Raw genomic sequence first — 22,649 nt, forward strand, 5'->3', positions numbered from 1 at the left:
CGTAATGAAAAGATCCCCGAAATGATTCGTTTGTTTATTTGTTTGTTGTTTAACTCCGCACATAGCAGACATTCCAGTATTATTAGCAACGATGCATTCCGTCGGGGTACGTTGACACGCAATCCACAAAGTCATCGGGTCTGAACACCCGATCCATTAAGTCCCTGCTTACAACCAGCATAGGTTGCTGGGACCTATTCTAACCCGAAATCCCCACGGGGTTATCAATAACAGCTATCAGCTGAGTATGGCCATTTTTTATGTAGAAAATCGTTACACAATCTAGTCAGCTTTAAAAAAAAATCCATAAGTGTACCTGTGACTGTCAATGTCACAACTGTTATTAACAACGTATGGTAAACTCGACAGAAATAATGTTTTTTATTATCAAAATTTTTTATTTTATGCTAAAAATATGTGCATCAAGGAAAACATGAGTGAGCTTTGAACATGATTTCTGTTGCACCATGACACGTTAGCCGGGAGGAAATGGCCTTGACATCCATATTTGTAATTCGTGAGAAAGAATGACCATTAGTGTAAAAACACAGTTTAAACTGTTCGCAGTTTACATTACAATCAAACCAAACGTACATAGGCTATAATGTTCCCTGTTTATTTGCTACATCTTGGCGACCCAGGGCCCCCCCGCTGGCGACGACGCATGAAGGAGACAGTACTTGTGGAGCGGGAGCAGTCCACGGTGGTGTTAAAGTGTCAGGCCCGAGCTAATCCCAGACCTCGCTACAGGTGGTACAGAAGCGGCAATCTTCTTAATACCAAAAAATCCAAAAAGGTAGGTCACTATATGTATATGTTGTCGCTTGCAGGCTCCACTGACTTCATCACAGATGGCTCGCAAGACTAATAAGGGCCGTGTGGATATTACATCCACATCATTTACGATTTACGCGTTGGTAATCGCCCTTTTGTACATGTGGGTTATGGCCCTTCTGCCAAGTAGAGACGGTGTACATCTTGGTCATCTCCCTTCTGCCAAGTAGAGACGGTGTACATGTGGGATATCTCCCTTCTGCCAAGTAGAGACGGAGAACATGTGGGTTATGGCCCTTCTGCCAAGTAGAGACGGTGTACATGTGGGTTATGGCCCTTCTGCCAAGTAGAGACGGTGTACATGTGGGTTATGGCCCTTCTGCCAAATAGAGACGGTGTACATGTGGGTTATGGCCCTTCTGCCAATTAGAGACGGTGAACATGTGGGATATCTCCCTTTTGCCAAGTAGAGACTGTGTACATCTGCGTCATCTCCCTTCTGCCAAGTAGAGACGGTGTACATGTGGGTCATCTCCCTTCTGCCAAGTAGAGACGGTGTACATGTGGGTCATCTTCCTCCTGCCAAATAGAGACGGTGTACATGTGGGTTATCTCCCTTCTGCTGAGCACATATGGTGTACATGGGGGTTATATCCCTTCTGCCAAGTAGAGACGGTGTACATGTGGGTCATCTCCCATCTGCCAAAATCGATACGATGTACATGTTGGTCATCTCCCTTCTGCCAAGTAGAGACGGTGATAATGTGGGTTGTCTCCCTTCTGCCAAATAGAGGCGGTGTACATGTGGGTTGTCTCCCTTCAGCCAAATAGAGACGGTGTACATCTGGGTCATCTCCCTTCTGCCAAGTAGAGACGGTGTACATGTGGGTTATGGCCCTTCTGCTAAGTAGAGACGGTGTATATGTGGGTCATCTCCCTTCTGCCAAGTGAAGACGGTGTACATGTGGGTTGTCTCCCTTCTGCCAAGTATAGACGGTGAACATATGGGTTGTCTCCCTTCTGTCAAGTAGAGACGGTGTACATGTGGGTTATGGCCTTTCTGCCAAGTAGAGACGGTGTACATATTGGTTATCTCCCTTCTGCCAAGTAGAGACGGTGTACATCTGGGTCATCTCCCTTCTGCGAAGTAGAGACGGTGTACATGTGGGTTGTCTCCCTTCTGCCAAGAAGAGACGGTGTACTTTCTGGGTCATCTCCCTTCTGTCAAGTAGAGACGGTGTACATAAGGGTTTTCTCCCTTCTGTCAAATAGAGACGGTGCACATGTGGGTTATGGCCCTTATGCCAAGAAGATACGATGTACATGTGGGTCGTCTCCCTTCTGCCAAATAGAGACGGTGTACATGTGGGTTGTCTCCCTTCTGCCAAATAGAGACGGTGTACTTGTGGGTTATGGCCTTTCTGCCAAGTAGAGACGGTGTATATGTGGGTCATCTCCCTTCTGCCCAGTAGAGACGGTGAACATGTGGGATATCTCCCTCCTGCCAAGTAGAGACTGTGTACATGTGGGTTATGGCCCTTCTGCCAAATAGAGACGGTGTACCTGTGGGTTACCTCCCTTCTGCTGAGAACAGATGGTGTACATGTGGGTTATTCCCCTTCTGCCAAGTACAGGCGTAGTACATGTGGGTTATCTCCCTTCTGCTACGTACAGACGGTGTACATGTGGGTCATCCCCCTTCGCTCAAGTACAAACGGTGTACATGTGGGTTTTCGCTCTGCTGCTGCGTACAGATAGTGTTCATTAGGTTTATCTCCCTTCTTCTGCATACAGACGGTGTACATGTACATGTTGGTTATCGCCCTTTTGCTGCGTACAGTTTGTGTGGGTTTTCGCCCTTTTGCTGCGTACAGATTGTGTGGGTTTTCGCCCTTCTGCTGCGTACAGATTGTGTGGGTTTTCGCGCTTCTGCTGCGTACAGATGGGTTATCGTCCTTCTGTATCTCGCTATAAAACTCCTCAAAAACATACCTACTAATCAACACATACATACATACATACATACATACATACATACATACATACATACATACATACATACATACATACATACATACATACATACATACATACGTCACTACATTCGTAAACTGTATTTGTCATTAATTAAGCCCTTACACTGCGTATGTTACAGTACCGGCGCAGGTCGTACCGTCTGACCATCAACTCGCTTCAGATGGCGGACTCCGGACAATACACATGCACCGTCTACAACACACTCGGATCTCTCAACAGGACGTTCACGCTGAGGGTATTAGGTGAACACTTATTGTTAATCATTACCAAGAGATCCATCACAAGGTATCTCTTCCAATCTAGTTATGTAAGACTGTTGGTGGGTACTCGGCAAACCCTTTAACTCTTTCTCATCTATTACAACTTTATCGGATTAAGAACATCATCTCTGCAATAGTTCTGCATTTGGATTCCTTGTGCCATATCGCTCCCTTACCTGTTTAACATATATACAATGTAACCTGAATACGTGGCACGGGTGTGTGTTGCAGGATCTACTCACGATATGTCCGAGATCACAGTCAAGGAAAGACCGAGAAACCAGACCGCTAAGATAGGAGACACCGTAGTGTTCGGCTGCAGCACCGACAGCTTCCCCAGGCCAACTATTGAGTGGTCGCGGAAGAAGGGGAACAGTCCACGTGTGGACATCCTGCAGGTACCCTTCACTATGCAGACAATACGCTACAGTGTCGATATAGAAACAAACAACAGTACCGATTTATTAACAAGCAACAGTGGCGATATATAAACAAACAACAGTACCGATTTTTTAATAAGCAACAGTGGCGATATATAAACAAACAACTGTACCGATTTATTAACAAGCAACAGTGGCGATATATAAACAAACAACTGTACCGATTTATTAATAAGCAACAGTGGCGATATATAAACAAACAACAGTACCGATTTATTAATAAGCAACAGTGGCGATATATAAACAAACAACTGTACCGATTTATTAACAAGCAACAGTGGCGATATATAAACAAACAACGGTACCGATTTATTAACAAGCAACAGTGGCGATATATAAACAAACAACGGTACCGATTTATTAACAAGCAACAGTGGCGATATATAAACAAACAACTGTACCGATTTATTAATAAGCAACAGTGGCGATATATAAACAAACAACAGTACCGATTTATTAACAAGCAACAGTGGCGATATATAAACAAACAACTGTACCGATTTATTAATGAGCCACCGTGGCGATATATAAACAAACAGCTGTACCGATTTATTAATAAGCAACAGTGGCGATATATAAACAAACAACTGTTCCGATTTATTATTTAGCAGCAGCAACAGTGGCGATATATAAACAAACAACTGTACCGACTTATTAACAAGCAACAGTGGCGATATATAAACAAACAACAGTACCGATTTATTAATAAGCAACAGTGGCGATATATAAACAAACAACAGTACCGATTTATTAACAAGCAACAGTGGCGATATATAAACAAACAACTGTACCGATTTATTAATAAGTAACAGTGGCGATATATAAACAAACAGCTGTACCGATTTATTAATAAGCAACAGTGGCGATTTATAAACGTGCCAGTGTTCTTGGCTTTTGACTACAAATGGTGAATAGAAGACTGTTTTCCGAAGTCTTGAGTGTACTTGAGGATATCTCAATATTAATGTTAGTAATTATACCTAAATAATTTTCTAAAATGAACGTTAGAATAATGTGTTATTGGTGTGACGTTGTTGTAATCAGGGCTTTAATGTGTTCTGTTTCAGAAACCCAGTACCAGTAGACGGGCCGAGATGTTTGTGCTGGACAGAGTTACTAAGGATGACGTTGGTTTATACACGTGCACTATCAAAAACAAGATGTCTAGTCGCCAGCTCACAGCTAAGCTAGCTGTTATACGGGAAGGTGCGTTACACAGACATACACACGCTTGAATACACATATACACTGAAGCAGGTTTGATCATAATTGCGTTGTGTTATTGATGCTGCATTGTTAAATGAAACCTTTAGTATATGTTCATATCCTGAGGGCAAACATAGCGCCTGCTGCTCAAAAGGCCGTCTCTTTTCCTGATGTTACAAGGTGGTTGTTGCTACAAGGCTATTCCAGGATCCCCTAGGGAGACGCTGTGTATATTGGTGTCTTATATAGGCTCTTTGAATAGACATTTATTCGAAGATTGATATGCATTCATTGATTCCAGAGATTAAGTTGTATTTTACACTGATTTAAACTGTATTTCAGTAATTACAAGTCAGCCTAATGTTTCAACTTGACACCGACGAGCACAAGTCTGGTGCTGACAAACCAAGGATCATAACTCTGGCAAATCTGGGATTCGAACCCATGATCAATGCATCCTAGATCGCCTAAGGGACGCAACTATGTATAACGAATTACGACGCATTACAGTGCTTGGCCGACCACGTTCCTTATACATTCAAGTGAGAAAGTGTGGTTTGACGCCGCTTTTAACAGTATTTCAGTTACACCGCGACGCGTCATCTTGAAAAAGAAGAAGTTTATATTGGTGATCGAAGAAAACACTGATCACCAAAACCATAAACCCGGTGTAACCCGGATGATGATGATGATGATGATGATGATGATGATAATGATTGTCTTCTTAACCAGCACTGTCTTAAATCCAGGCAGAATTCTTTATCCAGAAAGTCAATGGTGTAAATACGTCTGTGTTACGCAACGTTTCCACTTACTCTTCTAGGCGAGGAGTTACCGTTTGAACCCAAGTGCGCGTTGCACATTCGCAAGGAGTACCTGTATGACAGTGTGTACGGTTGCAAGACGTCACAGCCGGTCAAGATTACTTACTGCATGGGATCATGTGGGCGCAGCGAGTTTACCCCCCTCCTCGTCCTGGCGGCTACCAACATGTCATCATCCACAGCCTCTACCCCCACACCCCACATCAACCAGACGTGCAATTGTTGTGTAGGACAGGTGCAAAGCCTACGCGTGGTGTCACTGGACTGTCCCTCGGGGGGCACAATGAACGGTTTCTTCACCACGCTCGGAGGGTGTGTGTGCCGCAGCTGTAAAGTTGAAGGTGGGTGGGGATGGGCTCCATGTAAGTATGTAACACCTCGGATGTAGTAGCGGTATTCACGGCACTGCTTTATAGCATATAACGGTTCTGCTACAACTTGATATGGTCACAGACTGACAGTGCTACAGACTGATAGTACACAAGCTGTTTGGGTTACAAGCTGAATGTGTTTCAGAGAGAGCTACAAGCTGAACGTTTTACAGACTGATAGTGTTACAAGCTGAATGTTTAACAGACTGATAGTGCTACAAGACTCATAGTGCTACACGTTTTACAGATTGATAGTGGTACAAGCTGAATGTTTTACAGATGGATAGTGTAACAAGCTGAATGTTTTACAGACTGATAGTGTAACAAGCTGAATGTTTTACAGACTGATAGTGTAACAAGCTGAATGTTTTACAGACTGATAGTGTAACAAGCTGAATGTTTTACAGACTGATAGTGTAACAAGCTGAATGTTTAACTGACTGATAGTGTTACAAGCTGAATGTTTTACAGACTGATAGTGTAACAAGCTGAATGTTTAACAGACTGATAGTGTAACAAGTTGAATGTTTAACGAACTGATAGTGTAACAAGCTGAATGTTTTACAGACTGATAGTGTAACAAGCTGAATGTTTTACAGACTGATAGTGTAACAAGCTGAATGTTTAACTGACTGATAGTGTTACAAGCTGAATGTTTTACAGACTGATAGTGTAACAAGCTGAATGTTTAACAGACTGATAGTGTAACAAGTTGAATGTTTAACGGACTGATAGTGTAACTAGCTGAATGTTTAACAGACTGCTAGTGGTAAAAGCTGAATGTTTTACAGACTGATAGTGTAACAAGCTGAATGTTGAACAGACTGATAGTGTAACAAGCTGAATGTTTAACAGACCGATAGTGTAACAAGCTGAATGTTTTACAGACTGATAGTGTAACAAGCTGAATGTTTAACTGACTGATAGTGTAACAAGCTGAATGTTTTACAGACTGATAGTGTAACAAGCTGAATGTTTTACAGATTCATAGTGTAACAATCTGAATGTTTTACAGACTGATAGTGTAACAAGCTGAATGTTTAACTGACTGATAGTGTAACAACCTGAATGTTTTACTGACTGATAGTGTAACAAGTTGAATGTTTTACAGACTGATAGTGTAACAAGCTGAATGTTTTACAGACTGATAGTGGTACAAGCTGAATGTTTCACTGACTGATAGTGTTACTAGCTGAATGTTTTACAGACTGATAGTGTAACAAGCTGAATGTTTTACAGACTGAAAGTGTAACAAGCTGAATGTTGTACAGACTGATAGTGTAACAAGCTGAATGTTTAACAGACTGATAGTGTAACAAGTTGAATGTTTAACGGACTGATAGTGTAACAAGCTGAATGTTTTACAGACTGATAGTGAAACAAGCTGAATGTTTTACAGACTGATAGTGTTACTAGCTGAATGTTTTACAGACTGATAGTGTTACAAGCTGAACGTTTTACAGACTGATAGTGTTTCAAGCTGAATGTTTTGCAGATTGATAGTGTAACAAGCTGAACGTTTTACAGACTGATAGTGGTACAAGTGTGAATGTTTTACAGACCGACAGTGCTACGGACTGATAGTACACAAGCTGTTGGGGTTACAAGCTGAATGTGTTTCAGACAGAGCTACAAGCTGAACGTTTTACAGACTGATAGTGTTACAAGCTGAATCTTTTGAAGATTGATAGTGTAACAAGCTGAACGTTTTACAGACTGATGGTGGCACAAGTGTAAATGTTTTACAGCCCGACAGTGCTACGGACTGATAGTACACAAGCTGTTAGGGTTACAAGCTGAATGTGTTTCAGACAGAGCTACAAGCTGAACGTTTTACAGACTGATAGTGGTACAAGTGTGAATGTTTTACAGACCGACAGTGCTACGGACTGATAGTACACAAGCTGTTGGGGTTACAAGCTGAATGTGTTTCAGACAGAGCTACAAGCTGAACGTTTTACAGACTGATAGTGTTACAAGCTGAATCTTTTGAAGATTGATAGTGTAACAAGCTGAACGTTTTACAGACTGATGGTGGCACAAGTGTGAATGTTTTACAGCCCGACAGTGCTACGGACTGATAGTTCACAAGCTGTTGGGGTTACAAGCTGAATGTGTTTCAGACAGAGCTACAAGCTGAACGTTTTACAGACTGATAGTGGTACAAGTGTGAATGTTTTACAGACCGACAGTGCTACAGACTGATAGTAAACAAGCTGTTGAGGTTACAAGCTGAATGTTTAACAGACTGATAGTGTAACAAGCTGAATGTTTTACAGACTGATAGTGGTACAAGTGTGAATGTTTTACAGATTTGATAGTGCTACAATGTGAATATTTGGAGACTGATAGTGCTATAAGCTGAATGTTTTTCAGACTGAAAGTGTTACAAGCTGAATGTTTTATAGACTAATGCTGCTACAAGCTGAATGTTTTACAGACTGAACGTGCTATAAGCTGAATCTTTCACAGACTGATAGTGTTACAAGCTGAATGTTTTACAGAGTGATGGTGTTACAAGCTGAATGTTTTACAGACTGATAGTGTAACAAGCTGAACGTTTTACAGACTGCTAGTGTTACAAGCTGAATGTTTAACAGACTGATAGTGTAACAAGCTGAATGTTTTACAGACTGATAGTGTAACAAGCTGAATGTTTTACAGACTGATAGTGTAACAAGCGGAATGTTTTACAGACTGATAGTGTAACAAGCTGAATGTTTTACAGGCTGATAGTGTAACAAGCTGAATGTTTAACTGACTGATAGTGTTAGAAGCTGAATGTTTTACAGACTGATAGTGTAACAAGCTGAATGTTTTACAGACTGATAGTGTAACAAGCTGAATGTTTTACAGACTGATAGTGTAACAAGCTGAATGTTTTACAGACTGATAGTGTAACAAGCGGAATGTTTTACAGACTGATAGTGTAACAACCTGAATGTTTTACAGGCTGATAGTGTAACAAGCTGAATGTTTAACTGACTGATAGTGTTAGAAGCTGAATGTTTTACAGACTGATAGTGTAACAAGCTGAATGTTTTACAGACTGATAGTGTAACAAGCTGAATGTTTAACTGACTGATAGTGTTACAAGCTGAATGTTTTACAGACTGATAGTGTAACAAGCTGAATGTTTAACAGACTGATAGTGGTACAAGTGTGAATGTTTTACAGACTGAAAGTGCTACAAGCGTGAATGTTTTACAGACTGATAGTGTAACAAGCTGAATGTTTTACAGCCTGATAGTGTAACATGTTGAATGTTTTACAGACTGATAGTGTAACAAGCTGAATGTTTAACAGACTTATAGTGGTACAAGTGTGAATGTTTTACAGACTGAAAGTGGTACAAGCGTGAATGTTTTACAGACTGATAGTGTAACAAGCTGAATGTTTTACAGCCTGATAGTGTAACAAGTTGAATGTTTTACAGACTGATAGTGTAACAAGCTGAATGTTTAACAGACTGATAGTGGTAAAAGTGTGAATGTTTTACAGACTGAAAGTGGTACAAGCGTGAATGTTTTACAGACTGATAGTGTAACAAGCTGAATGTTTTACAGACTTAAAGTGTAACAAGCTGAATGTTTAACTGACTGCTAGTGGTACAAGCTGAATGTTTTACAGACTGATAGTGTAACAAGCTGAATGTTTTACAGACTGATAGTGTAACAACCTGAATGTTTAACAGACTGATAGTGTAACAAGCTGAATGTTTAACAGACTGATAGTTTAACAAGCTGATTGTTAAACAGACTTATAGTGTAACAAGCTAAATGTTTTACAGACTGATAGTGTAACAAGCTGAATGTTTTACAGACTGATAGTGTAACAAGCTGAATGTTTTACAGACTGAAAGTGTTAGAAGCTGAATGTTTTACAGACTGATAGTGGTACAAGTGTGGATGTTTTACAGACTGATAGTGGTACAAGTGTGAATGTTTTACAGACTGATAGTGTAACAAGCTGAATGTTTTACAGACTTATAGTGTAAGAAGCTGAATGTTTTACAGACTGATAGTGTAACAAGCTGAATGTTTTACAGACTGATAGTGTAACAAGCTGTATGTTTTACAGACTCATAGTGTAACAGGCTGAATGTTTAACTGACTGCTAGTCGTACAAGCTGAATGTTTTACAGACTGATAGTGTAACAAGCTGAATGTTTAACAGACTGATAGTGTAACAATCTGAATGTTTTACAGACTGATAGTGTAACAAGCTAAATGTTTTACAGACTCATAGTGTAACAAGCTGAATGTTTTACAGACTGAGAGTGTAACAAGCTGAATGTTTTACAGAGTGATAGTGTTAGAAGCTGAATGTTTTACAGACTGATAGTGTAACAAGCTGAATGTTTAACTGACTGCTAGTGTTACAAGCTGAATGTTTTACAGAATGATAGTGTAACAAGCTGAATGTTTTACAGACTGAAAGTGGTACAAGTGTGAATGTTTAACAGACTGATAGTGTAACAAGCTGAATGTTTTACAGACTGATAGTGTAACAAGCTGACTGTTTTACAGACTAAAAGTGTAACAAGCTGAATGTTTTACAGACTGATAGTGTAACAAGCTGAACGTTTTACAGACTCATAGTGTAACAAGCTGAATGTTTTATAGACTCATAGTGTAACAAGCTGAATGTTTTACAGACTCATAGTGTAACAAGCTGAATGTTTAACTGACTGCTAGTGTTACAAGCTGAATGTTTTACAGAATGATAGTGTAACAAGCTGAATGTTTTACAGACTGATAGTGGTACAAGTGTGAATGTTTTACAGACTGATAGTGTAACAAGCTGAATGTTTTACAGACTGATAGTGTAACAAGCTGACTGTTTTACAGACTAATAGTGTAAGAAGCTGAATGTTTTACAGACTGATAGTGGTAAAAGTGTGAATGTTTTACAGACTGATAGTGGTACAAGTGTGAATGTTTTACAAAGTGAAAGTGTAACAAGCTGAATGTTTTACAGACTGATAGTGTAACAAGCTGAATGTTTAACAGATTGATAGTGCTACAAGCTGAATGTTCTTCAGACTGATAGTGCTATAAGCTGAATGTTTTTCAGGCTGAAAGTGTTACAAGCTGAATGTTTTATAGACTGATGCTGCTACAAGATGAATGTTTTACAGACTGATAGTGCTATAAGCTGAATGTTTCACAGACTGATAGTGTTACAAGCTAAATGTTTTACATAGTGATGGTGTTAGAAGCTGAATGTTTTACAGACTGAAAGTGTAACAACCTGAACGTTTCACAGACTGCTTGTGTTACAAGCTGAATGTTTAACAGACTGATAGTGTAACAAGCTGAATGTTTTACAGACTGATAGTGTAACAAGCTGAATGTTTTACAGACTGATAGTGTAACAAGCTGAATATTTTACAGACTGATAGTGTAACAAGCTGAATGTTTAACAGACTGATAGTGTAACAAGCTGAATGTTTTACAGACTGATAGTGTAACAAGCTGAACGTTTTACAGACTCATAGTGTAACAAGCTGAATGTTTTATAGACTCATAGTGTAACAAGCTGAATGTTTTACAGACTCATAGTGTAACAAGCTGAATGTTTTACAGACTGATAGTGTAACAAGCTGAATGTTTTACAGACTCTTAGTGTAACAAACTGAACGTTTTACAGACCCATAATGTAACAAGCTGAATGTTTTACAGACTGATAGTGTAACAAGCTGAATATTTTACAGACTGATAGTGTAACAAGGTGAATGTTTAACAGACTGATAGTGTAACAAGCTGAACGTTTTACAGACTCATAGTGTAACAAGCTGAATGTTTAACTGACTGATAGTGTAACAAGCTGAATGTTTTACAGACTGATAGTGTAACAAGCTGAATGTTTAACAGACTGATAGTGTAACAAGCTGAATATTTTACAGACTGATAGTGTAACAAGCTGAATGTTTAACAGACTGATAGTGTAACAAGCTGAACGTTTTACAGACTCATAGTGTAACAAGCTGAATGTTTTACAGACCCATAGTGTAACAAGCTGAATGTTTTACAGACATAGTGTTACAAGCTGAACGTTTAACAGACTGATAGTGTAACAAGCTGAATATTTTACAGACTGCTAGTGTTACAACCTGAATGTTTTACAGACTGATAGTGTAACAAGCTGAATGTTTTTACAGACTGATAGTGTCACAAGCTGATTGTTTTACAGACTGAAAGGGTAAGAAGTTGAATGTTTTACAGACTGCTAGTGTTACAAGCTGAATGTTTTACAGACTGATAGTGCAACAAGGTGAATGTTTTACAGACTGATAGTTGCACAAGCTTAATGTTTAACTGACTGGTAGTGTAAACAACCTGAATGTTTTACAGACTGATAGTGTAACAAGCTGAATGTTTTACAGACTGATAGTGTAACAAGCTGAACGTTTTACAGACTGATAGTGTAACAAGCTGAATGTTTTATAGACTCATAGTGTAACAAGCTGAATGTTTTACAGACTCATAGTGTAACAAGCTGAATGTTTTACAGACTGATAGTGTAACAAGCTGAATGTTTTACAGACTCTTAGTGTAACAAACTGAACGTTTTACAGACCCATAATGTAACAAGCTGAATGTTTTACAGACTGATAGTGTAACAAGCTGAATATTTTACAGACTGATAGTGTAACAAGGTGAATGTTTAACAGACTGATAGTGTAACAAGCTGAACGTTTTACAGACTCATAGTGTAACAAGCTGAATGTTTAACTGACTGATAGTGTAACAAGCTGAATGTTTTACAGACTGATAGTGTAACAAGCTGAATATTTTACAGACTGATAGTGTAACAAGCTGAATGTTTAACAGACTGATAGTGTAACAAGCTGAATGTTTTACAGACTGATAGTGTAACAAGCTGAATGTTTAACAGACTGATAGTGTAACAAGCTGAACGTTTTACAGACTCATAGTGTAACAAGCTGAATGTTTTACAGACCCATAGTGTAACAAGCTGAATGTTTTACAGACATAGTGTTACAAGCTGAACGTTTAACAGACTGATAGTGTAACAAGCTGAATATTTTACAGACTGCTAGTGTTACAACCTGAATGTTTTACAGACTGATAGTGTAACAAGCTGAATGTTTTTACAGACTGATAGTGTCACAAGCTGATTGTTTTACAGACTGAAAGGGTAAGAAGCTGAATGTTTTACAGACTGCTAGTGTTACAAGCTGAATGTTTTACAGACTGATAGTGCAACAAGGTGAATGTTTTACAGACTGATAGTTGCACAAGCTTAATGTTTAACTGACTGGTAGTGTAAACAACCTGAATGTTTTACAGACTGATAGTATAACAAGTTGAATGTTTTACAGACTGCTAGTGTTACAAGCTGAATGTTTTACAGACTGATAGTGCAACAAGGTGAATGTTTTACAGACTGATAGTTGCACAAGCTTAATGTTTAACTGACTGATAGTGTTACAAGCTGAATGTTTACAGACTGATAGTGTAACAAGCTGAATGTTTTACAGACTGGTAGTGTAACAAGCTGAATGTTTTACAGATTCATAGTGTAACAATCTGAATGTTTTACAGACTGATAGTGTAACAAGCTGAATGTTTAACTGACTGATAGTGTTACAAGCTGAATGTTTTACAGACTGATAGTGTAACAAGCTAAATGTTTTACAGACTGATAGTGTAACAAGCTGAATATTTTACAGACTGATAGTGTAACAAGCTGAATGTTTAACAGACTGATAGTGTAACAAGCCGAATGTTTTACAGACTGATAGTGTTACAAACTGAATGGTTTACATACGGATGGTGCAACAAGCTGAATGTTTGACATACTGAATGTTTTATTACAGACTGATAGTGCTAGCAGCTGAATGTTTTACATACTGATAGTGTTGCAAGCTGAATGTTTTGCAGACTTACAGTTCTACAATCTGATAGTGTTAGACTGAGGGTGTTACAAGGTGATAGTGTTACACGCTGATTGTGTTACCGACTGCTAATATTACAGACTGAGGGTGTTACAAGGTGATAGTGTCACAGGCTTATTGTGTTACCGACTGCTAATATTACAGACTGGGGATGTTACAAGGTGGTAGTGTTACACGCTGATTGTGTTACCGACTGCTTATATTATAGACTGAGGGTGTTACAAGGTGATAGTGTCACAGGCTTATTGTGGTACGGACTGCTAATATTACAGACTGAGGGTGTTACAAGGTGAAAGTGTCACACGCTGATTGTGTTACCGACTGCTAATATTACAGACTGAGGGTGTTACAAGGTGATGGTGTCATACGCTGATTGTGTTACCGACTGCTAATATTACAGACTGAGGGTGTTACAAGGTGATAGTGTCATACGCTGATTGTGTTACCGACTGCTAATATTACAGACTGAGGGTGTTACAAGGTGGTAGTGTTATACGCTGATTGTGTTACCGACTGCTAATATTACAGACTGAGGGTGTTACAAGGTGATAATGTCATACGCTGATTGTGTTACCGACTGCTAATATTACAGACTGAGGGTGTTACAAGGTGGTAGTGTTACACGCTGAATGTGTTACCGACTGCTAATATTACAGACTGAGGGTGTTACAAGGTGATAGTGTCATACGCTTATTGTGTTACCGACTGCTAATATTACAGACTGAGGGTGTTACAAGGTGATAGTGTCACACGCTGATTGTGATACCGACTGCTAATATTACAGACTGAGCGTGTTACAAGGTGATAGTGTCATACGCTGATTGTGTTACCGACTGCTAATATTACAGACTGAGGGTGTTACAAGGTGATAGTGTCATACGCTGATTGTGTTACCGACTGCTAATATTACAGACTGAGGGTGTTACAAGGTGATAGTGTTACACGCTGATTGTGTTACCGACTGCTAATATTACAGACTGAGGGTGTTACAAGGTGATAGTGTCACAGGCTTATTGTGTTACCGACTGCTAATATTACAGACTGGGGATGTTACAAGGTGGTAGTGTTACACGCTGATTGTGTTTTTGACTGCTAATATTATAGACTGAGGGTGTTACAAGGTGATAGTGTCACAGGCTTATTGTGGTACGGACTGCTAATATTACAGACTGAGGGTGTTACAAGGTGATAGTGTCACACGCTGATTGTGTTACCGACTGCTAATATTACAGACTGAGGGTGTTACAAGGTGGTAGTGTTATACGTTGATTGTGTTACCGACTGCTAATATTACAGACTGAGGGTGTTACAAGGTGATAGTGTCATACGCTGATTGTGTTACCGACTGCTAATATTACAGACTGAGGGTGTTACAAGGTGATAGTGTCACACGCTGATTGTGATACCGACTGCTAATATTACAGACTGAGCGTGTTACAAGGTGATAGTGTCATACGCTGATTGTGTTACCGACTGCTAATATTACAGACTGAGGGTGTTACAAGGTGATAGTGTCATACGCTGATTGTGTTACCGACTGCTAATATTACAGACTGAGGGTGTTACAAGGTGATAGTGTGATACGCTGATTGTGTTACCGACTGCTAATATTACAGACTGAGGGTGTTACAAGGTGATAGTGTCATGCGCTGATTGTGTTACCGACTGCTAATATTACAGACTGAGGGTGTTACAAGGTGATAGTGTCATACGCTGATTGTGTTACCGACTGCTAATATTACAGACTGAGGATGTTACAAGGTGATAGTGTCACACGCTGATTGTGTTACCGACTGCTAATATTACAGACTGAGGGTGTTACAAGGTGATAGTGTCACACGCTGATTGTGTTACCGACTGCTAATATTACAGACTGAGGATGTTACAAGGTGATATTGTCATACGCTGATTGTGTTACCGACTGCTAATATTACAGACTGAGGCTGTTACAAGGTGATAGTGTCACACGCTGATTGTGTTACCGACTGCTAATATTACAGACTGAGGATGTTACAAGGTGATAGTTTCACAGGCTAATTGTGCTGCAACACGTTTTTTAATCTAATCCAGTCTGATATTTTACGTGACATATCTGATGTATACATACATCTTCATAATGAGATGTACTGTGTAGAAGTAGGACATGTCAGTCATTTTTCGACAACTCATTACATGTACAAGTTTCCCGAAACTATTGTGCTATTTCTCTCGTTGTAGCCGAAATGGGCATAACAAATGAACCAACTCCCAGAACACCCTGACGCAGTGGCGACGTTGGGCAAATGGTGCAGTGTCATAGCTGCTGCTGACAGTGCCTAGAACCTCACGTCTTTGTAGACGTGCTCCCGTTGCCTATGCTCCAGTCAACGCAAAGAATGGCAGAGTAACTCCAACTTGACCCGACTGATCACTTGTTCTGCACTACATGCCCGGTCTGTGAAGCAAGTACTTGATCATGTGGTTCTGCTTGTGGATCGCGGCATGACGGCACGTGATTTACCTGGGGATGGAGTGTCGCTTTCGGGACTCCACGCCCGACATGTAAGGCGCTGTACCCCTCAGGTGTCTGCAGATGTTTACATGTAATGCTGCATTGTAGTCACTTTTTTTCCTGATACGGAATTTTTATTATTAATTATGATTTCGGACAGCGCTTCTATTCACTTCATAATGGTAATAACGGACTCGGGACACATGCCTGTGTTTTGTGGGTCAACACTGATGACTACCATACCTGACCCAGGTTGGGACGTCCTTGGGCACACGGACGGTAAATTTATCAATACAGTCTTATTTAATAAGCTTGTCATTGTCATTATATTCTTATAACCGCTTACTGCGAAAAGAGTTTTCAAACTAGAAACGTTTATGATAGGTTGTTTCCCGTACACTTTGGTGTATTGACACAACCCAACACAGATCTATGTATGTCACAACAAGCTGCCAAAGATACCTACACATTTTTAAGCCACTTTTCCGTTTCTCAAGATACATTTAGATCTAGCAATAAATTTCACAAAGTCGACACTTGTAGAGTTCACACTGTATAATAAAGACGTGTTCTACTTGAACCTTTAGACTTGTCATTTGAATTATATTTTTGTTCACACAATCGGCAGAAGCAGAGGTGTATCCCAGACAGACAGACAGACAGATAATTTATTAAAGTCTCACCTCGTTTGCTACAAATACTAAAATATTTACAAGGTATAACAATATGAAGGTGTAGCACGAGCCACTCTAAGCAGAGTTATGAGAGACTTCTAAGGCTACATGACGGCGGGCTGTAAATACAGGAATCAAGACCAGTGAAATGTAATGGTGGATGACGCCAGAAAAATAGTGAGTGGGTATCCTCCCATAACGCAGAACTCCCAAAACGCAGAACCGCTAAAACAACAATTATTACGATTGATTGAACCACCTTTCTTAAACCTAATCCTTCAGTCATAGCAATGGCATATTCCAGTTTTAGTGAAAAGGACAACAAACAAGTACTTAGGTTTGAGTTTTTATACGTATAATTTTATAACAATATTTCATTCGACATTTGACAATTTTATAACAATAACAATTTATGACACTTCATAAATGAAAGCACCAATGCTAGCATGTATTTATGTTTAACATAGAAGGCTTTCACAAAAATCTTAATCTCAAAGTTCTCAGTTCATATGTTCTCAGTTTTCATTTCTTGAGTATCAAGCGGCGTAACGGACTGAAGGCAGGCGTCTGGTCAGTCCTTAGTTGCTCCTTCAGGCGCACAAGTCGGTTCTCTTTCTACCCTGTAGACAGCCTTTCGGGGTGGTGGGGCAGCTCTAAAGTTGATTTACATTACTTTTGCCTTCTCCGAAAGTTCAATCTTTTTAATAAGTTCGATGAATCTAAAGATGTTTGGGTGGCGGTGCTGGATCGACGTGTTGAGACGTGAATGAAATCCTTCTAGGTTGTTATTTGTTCTGGGCCCAACAATGGACTGATGATTCCATAGTCTCAGTAGAAAGCGGGGCTCATTTTCCACCCATGTAGAGACGATGTTATCATTCATCTCATCAGCTCGGGGACATGGTTGAACATCTGGAGAGCAGAAGAAGAAGAACTTCTCGTGAATCACAGGTAATGACATTTTCAACATACATGATACCGTAATATACTAATACAGACAGACCTTCTCTGATATATTTAGCTAGTTATATCATAAGTGGCTTGAAGGTACATTGCATTAGGAAAATACTTTTTTCTTGAGCTGGGTATTGACAGAAATATTGAGGTAACATGAGTTTTCGTAAGTAACAAAGACATAGGCCTTCTTACAGAAAGTGATATTCGCCGCCTACAGCTAAATTTCATAATGTGCAAGTTCTTTTAGCATGGTCAACTTTATGCCACCTCCCGGTTTCTACCGACATCTATGGTTAGATAGTGAACCATGCTCTTGGTTTATACGGCAGAAATAGTAGGTATGATTCTAATAGTGGCATTTGTTTGTACAATTTATAATATTGACCTTTTTGATGAATTATTGACAGGTGCATTCCACTGTTGGGGAAACTGCTCAATAAGGAAACATTCAGTGGACGATTTTAACCAACATTGATCTGGTACATGTTGGGAAGTCGGGACATAATATAATATATTCGATAGTGCTTATCAGCTTAAATGTATACATAGATGAGGCTTGAAGGTGATGCCGGAGGGAATATAACGTATATGACAAGCGACCAGGGTTTAGCAGCATTTTACTCCAGAATGAGATAATTCTAACTTTGACTTTCCCATTTCAAGTATGTATTGTCAGAGAATTTCTGCAGTCGCTTGGAGATAATTGCCCTGTTAAAAATACATGGAAGTCTAAGCAGCTAACAATAGAAATGCCTCTGTTCTTTTCAGGATCGATTTGGCTGCCCTTGTGTTTAAAGATAGGTGTCATATACCCACCAGACCAGGCTTGTTGGGGAAATCCAGGATCTAAGATAATCTCGTCTTCAGTAACAGGACAATCTAACATATCAACTGGCTGTGCATCTGTCACATCTACATGTACATTATCATTCATAATATTTTAATTTAGATTGCTAAAACGACTAAACAATGTTCTTTTGTAATAGGTTGTTTTTACATTTATTTTTACTAAATGATTTTATGATGCCCCAGAACTTTGGGGGGTCTTTACTTTTGGTTTCACGCAAATACTGGGTACATTGTTTTATACACATTATATTATATGCCGTCTTAATACTTTTACTGTAATGCTTACTTGCTTTTCTGGTTGGCCCTTACTTAATCCAAATATTTTCTTACTCAAGTCATTTTGTTCACGGACCGATTTACAAGTCCTATTAAACCATGCTGTATTTTTAGATTTCTTTCGAGGGGACGTCTTTTTAAGCCCAAAGGTATTTACATCAGCGGAGTAGGTAGTTGTAATTCTATTTACACAGTCCGTGTCATCTAGAGTGTCAGTAAGTTCACGTATCTCCTTGGCGATATCACTTCCAATATTTTGAAGAAAAATGTTCTCTTGTTTTCACCCCATGTGTGAACGTTGAGCATCGTTGTTGTCATCTTGTTCTGTATCGCTCATTTGTCCGTCAAATGTTAACTTGAATGACCGAGCACAGTGGATATCTGACATTATTCCATCAAGTCACAAACTTCAAAGTGTTTGATTTCTGTTGGCATGTCGACTGCTGCTGAACAATAGTCAACGACACTGGCATTCTTACACGTATGTTTGCCGATACCTTAAACACTTCCAATTCTACCATTGGCTATGTATACACCGTTATGTTTACATATGTCAATCAGTTTGTATCCGTAACATTTAGTAAATGTGTCAATAGATTGCCACTCGGTGTTGATGTTTACTTCTACCAGTGTTTGAATGTCAGAATAGATGAGGGATTCGTCAATCGTGTCATTGTCACAGGAGAAGTCATCCATAACAATATAATCGGAGAGGTTGTTTGTGCGAGCATTGAAGTCACCAGTTATGCAGATGTAGTTTGTGTCCTTAGGTAACTTCAGACAGGTCTTCGAAGTTTTAGTTTCAGTCAAACACAGAATGTCGTAGCTGGAGATATCAGAAATAAAGTCAAGGTTAAGCAGCGTTGTTCACAGACATTTAGAGATGAGACAGATAGTTGATTTGTTATCGGTTGATTAGCTGTATGCTCCGCGCCTTCCTATGCGGTGGATAAAAACACAGTTGCCGAGGTCGTCGGGGTCACCGTGGGCCTCTGGATCTCTACTAGTTTGGGATGGCGTCTCAGGACGTCGCTCTTTGAATCGAGGACAGGTCTTCCGTCTTCGTCCAGCCTATCATTGATGTAAAGTCTATCTACAGTTAGGTGAACATTATCTCATGCAGCAGCGCACTAGGTATAACCGTTTCCGTCTATCTGTTCATTTACATAGACGTGGATTTGAAAATTTTGCAAACATTGGTCTTGGCTTTCTAGCCCGAGGTCCTCCCATTCTATGCACCCTGTCAATTTCAATGCTACAGTCATGTTTCAGTTCATTCTTCAGACACTCACCCAGTTTCTTTTTCGTGTCATCCTCTGGATCTCCTTGAATCCCACAAAATATAAGATTATCCCTCGTTGATCTTGACTGAACATCAATAACATTTTCTCGTAGTGCACATAATTCTATCATTAACATGTCATTACCTGCCGTGCTTTTCTCTGATACAAGTGTCGATAGATCTGTGATCTTGTTGCTGTTACTACTAACCTTTTCCTGGATGTCTGTATACTGCTGTTCGTGAAATATCGCACTTTTCTCAAGGTTCACGACCGTCGTTCGGAGCTCTTTGATGTCAGTCTCCATTTCGTAAGTGCGCACACTGAGTAGGGTCTAATGCAGTTTCTATTTTGTCCAATTTAGAGAGTTATTTCTCCATGTTTCTTAACTTTGTGAACAACTCTTCAACCCAAGGTGAGGTGCTGTAGTTGGATGGAGAGGGGAATGGTACTGGTGTAGTCTCTTTTATTTCATCCAAATCGAGTTCTTTCTCTTTGGTAACTCGTTTCTTGGCATTATGTTCTTCAGGGGGTGGACTTTATTCACAAGTTCTCCTCTCACTTCGTTTCCTTTCCTGTGGGCATTCATTCATTTGATTATGCGCTTAACTGGGCGCTTGGGTTCATGGCATCTAACCAGGTATCTTGGACTTCGAGGCATCAGGGCTATCTGGGATAAGCTATCTGCTCTGATTTCATCAATATAAACTATGTGTGCATTTATTGACAGAAAAAGAGATACACCTCATAAGAGCTGAGGGATAAGCAATCTACTCTGACGTCATCTACTCTAGTTCTTGTTTCACTTCACATACAGGCTACTGAAGGTATCGTACGCCGTGGGTAATCCGGTGTAGTACTGGCCCCTAGTACCCAGTGCTATCTGTACCAGCCGACTAATGACAATACGTGCCGTTCCTTGCCATGCTATCAGCTATCTGAGCCTTACATAGAAGATATTGCATAGTTGTGGATTTCACTTGGGATTATTTTGAAAAGTAATTTCAAATCTTTCTATGTGTGAGGCTCAGAACTTATCAATCACCCCTCGCAGCTGGACAGTAGTATACCGCCAATAGCATGCACGGGGTAACGGAGGCATACGGTGTGTTGAGATATTATAGTCACATTCTTTCTACTGCCTTTATTATAGCATATGATTGGATTATATCATTGATTTGTGTTTGGTCATGTGTAAGTGTTGCTTTGTGTCATTTAATGTCATACAACAGTTTCAGTTGTATTAGTTGTGACGTAAGCTTTTGTAATGCTATGCTATTAAGGCAGTCATGCCATATGGGACTTCTATATATTGCGGTCCCATGAACTGTCTTCTAGCCATTTTGATTCAGAAGACACAGACGGATACAGAGGCAACTCTCAACTGTTTTACCTAGGGATTTATATGCTCTTTAGAAAAACTATACATGCATGATTTTGACGACACCGGACCCGGTCGTTTTTGTATGTAGAAAATTATTTTTCTTTCTTAAGTAATCATTATGTTTCGTTAAAGTTTCGCCACACGTGTTTGCACAGAGTTTCTGCGTCAGAACAATGTGCCTACGCTACCATGGCCTACCTGCTCGCCAGACTTGCCCCCTATTGAACATCTGTGGGACGTGCTGGATCGTGGTGTTCGTCAACATCAACTACCGCCACAGACACTTCAGGAACTGTTTGTGGCGCTAGAGCAGGAGTGCCAGAACATCCCCCGGGCTGTTATTCGGACTTTGATCGCGTCTCTGGGCAGTCGCTGCCATGAGGTGATAGCAGCTCGAGGAGGTCATAATCATTACTGACTTTCCACCTACCCCAGACGTCTTTGGAACAGGTTTTGTTAAGTACATATTGTACAGCAATAATTTACCTTTACATTCCACCATTTACAATATTTATGAAATCTAAACTCGAAAAATAAACCCCATTGCAATCCTGATGTACATGTATAGTTTCTTTATTTGAAGAGTATACTTGAATCTATTTGTGTAATCGTGGGTTAGAGGGCATATATTTCCACGCAGTATCCCTGAGGCGATGAACACGTTAGACAGACGGCCATCACACGAAGCATGCGTTCTCGTAACACCGTTCTTGGAGTAGCATATGGTTCATTTCTCGTATGTTTCTCCATGTCCTGTGCGCCATGTCAAGATAGTAACTGACATTTCGCGATAACCTCTAAGAGGGTATTCATGACGCAGATATCCGTGAGGAAGCACGGGAACACTCAAAGTCTACCATATCTGCAACACCTTGAACATGTTTCGAGGGAACATCATTACA

General features: G+C 39.9%; 1 protein-coding gene across 5 annotated transcripts in view; it reads left to right on the forward strand.

Annotated features, from left to right (window-relative positions):
* LOC124117411 (fibroblast growth factor receptor 3-like) overlaps positions 1-16,907 on the forward strand; it is a 54,621-nt gene extending 37,714 nt beyond the window's left edge. For 3 of the 5 annotated variants that reach the window (XM_048394333.1, XM_048394334.1, XM_048394332.1), the window contains 6 exons: positions 633-796; positions 2,930-3,053; positions 3,303-3,469; positions 4,579-4,717; positions 5,541-5,903; positions 16,054-16,907. In XM_048394333.1, the coding sequence (XP_048250290.1) occupies positions 633-796; positions 2,930-3,053; positions 3,303-3,469; positions 4,579-4,717; positions 5,541-5,903; positions 16,054-16,097 (1,001 nt within the window). In that variant the 3' untranslated portion in view covers positions 16,098-16,907. The remainder of the gene's footprint in view (positions 1-632; positions 797-2,929; positions 3,054-3,302; positions 3,470-4,578; positions 4,718-5,540; positions 5,904-16,053) is intronic. The other 2 variants (XM_048394335.1, XM_046479297.2) reach the window with 2 other exon arrangements.
* Positions 16,908-22,649: the final 5,742 nt, after the last annotated feature.

Source organism: Haliotis rufescens, unplaced genomic scaffold (genome assembly GCF_023055435.1).
Source record: "Haliotis rufescens isolate VD_foot unplaced genomic scaffold, xgHalRufe1.0.p SCAF_13, whole genome shotgun sequence".
In the NCBI taxonomy this organism is placed as follows: Eukaryota; Metazoa; Mollusca; class Gastropoda; order Lepetellida; family Haliotidae; genus Haliotis; species Haliotis rufescens.